The sequence below is a fragment of the Leguminivora glycinivorella genome, chromosome 2, assembly GCF_023078275.1.
Source record: "Leguminivora glycinivorella isolate SPB_JAAS2020 chromosome 2, LegGlyc_1.1, whole genome shotgun sequence".
Lineage (NCBI taxonomy): Eukaryota > Metazoa > Arthropoda > Insecta > Lepidoptera > Tortricidae > Leguminivora > Leguminivora glycinivorella.
The window spans coordinates 11,531,601-11,535,239 of record NC_062972.1 but is presented as its reverse complement, the minus strand read 5'-3'; the positions used below and the strand labels follow the sequence as shown (position 1 = coordinate 11,535,239).

Here is a 3,639-nt window from a genome sequence, read left to right as displayed (position 1 = left end):
CGCTCGTGGTTCAACTATAAAATCCTTTCGCTTGCTCGTTTTTCAATTCCACACTCGGCGTTAAAATACAACTTTGCACTCTTGTATAACAAATAACTATAAAAACGTTCAAATTGACTGTTTACTTGATACTAAGGCTTGAAATACTTAGTTTTGTCCGTCGTGGTTCAGAATATGCCCAAATAAAAATATAATTTATTACCTAGTTAAGTAAAATAATGTATGCAGTGATTACTCTAAATTTACTTATTTCCGTACGATACGATTTAGTGACACAAGAACATAAAATCATTACTCGTATCGTCACTCACTACAACAATTATAGGTTGTAACCATGTAACTCTTGCTAAATAATTAGCGAGGCAGGTGTGAACATGAAATGAAATCCGATGAAATGAAAAACATTTCAATTTACAGGATGTACCTATACGTCAAGAAATAAAACTGCATTTAGTAGGTACTGCAACATTCAAAAGATGAAAACAGAGTTACAAACAGTACAAAAGAATGCTTGAGAAATCTGTTTCAAATTGAAAAATTTTGCAGTGTATCCGGTAATTCCTTACACGTTGAGCTCACAAAAGAGCAGGTCCCTGTTCAAAGGCGTGCGTCGTTGCACGCCCGCCGCGCGCCGCGCCGCCGACCCTGCTTGCCAACACTTGCACCCATTGCACCCCTGCTACTGATTTCTATCGAGTAGACACGAGTCGAATGATAAGGAAAACTAGACTATTTTCTTCCATTCATTTCAATCTTATAATTGTTCACTCAAGTTCAACTCGTGTCCAAGAGCAAAAAACCTTCCGTTGGTTACTTCATCTCTTAGTTTGAATCACAACATGTAAATCAAAAACTCTCACATTAATATCGCTTGACAGAAGCTTGTACCATATAACTAAGGGCCAACATTCGCAATACAGACAGGACAGGACATATACAGCGGCGAGATAAATGTTCGGCACTTACGAGGGACCACATCACTTTTCCCAATGACGCATCGTTGGCTAATATGTGAACACCAGTATAATATAATACAGGAAATTGAATTTAGGACTATACGTAGTGGTAAAATAGAATTGTTTCTTTCTTAACTGCCTAATAAACCGATTGTTTAATTTGTTCTCCGTAAGTAAATAAATAAGCCCGTGTGGTGACCTTAATGCTAGGATTGGTGCTGAAACTGGATCAGATTCATGTGCGCTGCATACCCCGTTTGAAAATATTGGCATGAATTTATGTATGTATATACCTCGGTGTTGTTTAGTAGCTTCTATTCAGGTCACCAGAAGATTATGTCTAAATGTCTATTTAGTTAGTTAATTGACAGCACTAACTTCCCACACGAGGCTGACCGTAAGAAATTATATGAATCATTGATTTCAAGCAATAGCAAACATTTAAAACATTTCTTTTCTACAAGCTTTTTAAATAGGTAAACAGAAAAACTGTTTCATAATCACATTTTTGCCTCATATTAACCAGTCAAAGGTTCATGAATGTACACTGCTGACAAATAATATTTGAAAAATTGCATTCTAAATAATTTTCCCGGTCGGAATGCCCGCTCAGCTAGTATTTGCTCAGTTTATTTTCTCCCAGTATGAGAGCCCTTTAGTTGAACACACAGCGTATTCTGCGTTGAAGTGAGCCGCCTCGTTGCGCAACTTCTCTAACCAAAGCAAAACTAATATAAAACACTACGAGATGGCATCATAACGCTTTTTATTCATTCGCGCTCTATTTACATATAATGGTTTTTTTTAGTAAGGTCCATTTTTATAGTACCACTATATTCATTCATGTTATGTCTTTGATGCAGAGTTCCTGATTTTTATATAATTAGTACGAAATAAATGGCAGTTTTACTAGAGTGCCCATAATGAGTATTTGCAAAAAAGCGATTAAAAACAATGCAATATGTACTTACTTACTTGTATAAACCATATACTGTAAGTACAAGAATAGGTCCTAAATTCAGGTGCACGATGTTTTCTCCGTCATAAAAATCATCATAAAGCATAGCCGTCTCCGCCCAAAAAAGCGGAAAGTGCCTGGATCCCTGTAATTAGAAGCGGCGAAGATTTATGTAACGAAATTTTCCAAATTCTTCGTATTTTTTGGCAGCGACACGTGCTTCTTTGATCTCGACTTATTAAAAATATTTTCTTTAACGCGCGCTTCGTGAAATCTTGAGGGTGTTATGTAGATTTAAAGTAGTAGTATATACCTAAATTGTGCGTTGAAAAAAGGGAAGGTAATAATGGTGTAAGGTTGTGTATATTTGGGTCCGCTTTATTCCTGGTATTCTCTGGGGGCTGCTCGCTTCATGTATCACTGCAGACGTCAGCTCGGGGTTAATTGTCTACGTGCGTTTTCAGCTGAATTCGTCACGTCCTCTCGTTCACATCGCTTTCACGCTTTACTTCCGATATCCGATTGACATACATAAAATCTATAACTTTTATTGCGAATAATGTTTTCGAGGAAAATATACATATAAGGTTCATACCCTATGAATGATAACATTACATGCTGACTATTTACAGTACTTACTTTTTCCCTGAAGTAGCAAACCCTTTTATAAGGGATACCCCCATTTGCCAGAATTTCATTTGCCATAATTTTATTTGCCATCCTATTCAACAATCATAATATTGTTTCTCATAACATCTTATGCCATAATCATTGTTTACTATATTAATCTAGTGCCAGAAACTTTGTTTCCCATAAAGTCAGTTTCCATAATGTCATTTGTCAGAATCATCGAAATCCGTAATTACCACATTCCATACCATCATTTGTCATACAAATTAGGGTCCAGAAAAGTCTATTTCCATAATGTGCTTTGGCAGAATCGAAAACTACTATAATAGGTACTAGAAGGACTAGAGAATGAAACTGCTATCAGAAAGTATGCAGATTCTATCGGGACATGGCTGCTTTGGGAGATATCTGCACAAGATTGCTGGCAGAGAGCCAACAGAGGAATGCCATGAATGCGGTGCAGCGGTTGATACTGCCCAACACACACTAGAAGACTGTCCAGTGTGGGGCCCAGAGCGTGCTGACCTAATTGCTATAGTGGGGCCAGACCTGTCGCTGCCAGCGGTGGTTAAGTCCATGGTTGACAGTGAAAGATCTTGGCAAGCGATGCAAATCTTCTGCGAAGAGGTCATGCAGCAGAAGGAAATGGCGGAACGCGCTAGGGAGATCGCCCCAATGGCCGATCAACGGCGCCGCAAGCGTGCTCGACGCAGACGGGTCGCACACGACCGCCGCCTGCCTCCGTAGGTTGATCGCAGGATGACAGGCACGGGGACGCCTGCCATCCATTGCACACGCGGTCCCTGAGAGGTCGACCGTACTGGATACGGTCCATTTGTGTCCGAGGCTATCAAGGGCCTCCGGAGGTGGTGCTCTGCAAAGCGGACTGGTTCTGGTGGTGCTGTAGATGTAAAGCGGGAGCGTACCTGCAGCCCACCGTTACAGAACAATGGCGGCAGATGGGGGGGTTGTTTAGTGGGTAGACTTGGGGTCTCATTAGCCCTTAACAAGGAGTCCCACATAACCACTCGGGTCCTTCCCCGCTCCCGAGTGGTATGCGTAATGCATTTTTCCCCTCCTAAAAAAAAAAAAAGG

General features: G+C 40.3%; 1 protein-coding gene across 1 annotated transcript; it reads left to right on the top strand.

Moving 5' to 3' along the window:
• Positions 1-2,892: 2,892 nt before the first annotated feature.
• Positions 2,893-3,291, top strand: LOC125235758. Its single transcript, XM_048142344.1, has one exon. It carries the CDS (start codon positions 2,893-2,895, stop codon positions 3,289-3,291), a length of 399 nt encoding a protein of 132 aa, XP_047998301.1.
• Positions 3,292-3,639: the final 348 nt, after the last annotated feature.

What these genes read in the sequence shown, in the direction of transcription:
- LOC125235758 (XM_048142344.1), top strand. Translation starts at nt 2,893, where the DNA reads ATGAAACTGCTATCAGAAAGTATGCAGATTCTATCGGGACATGGCTGC.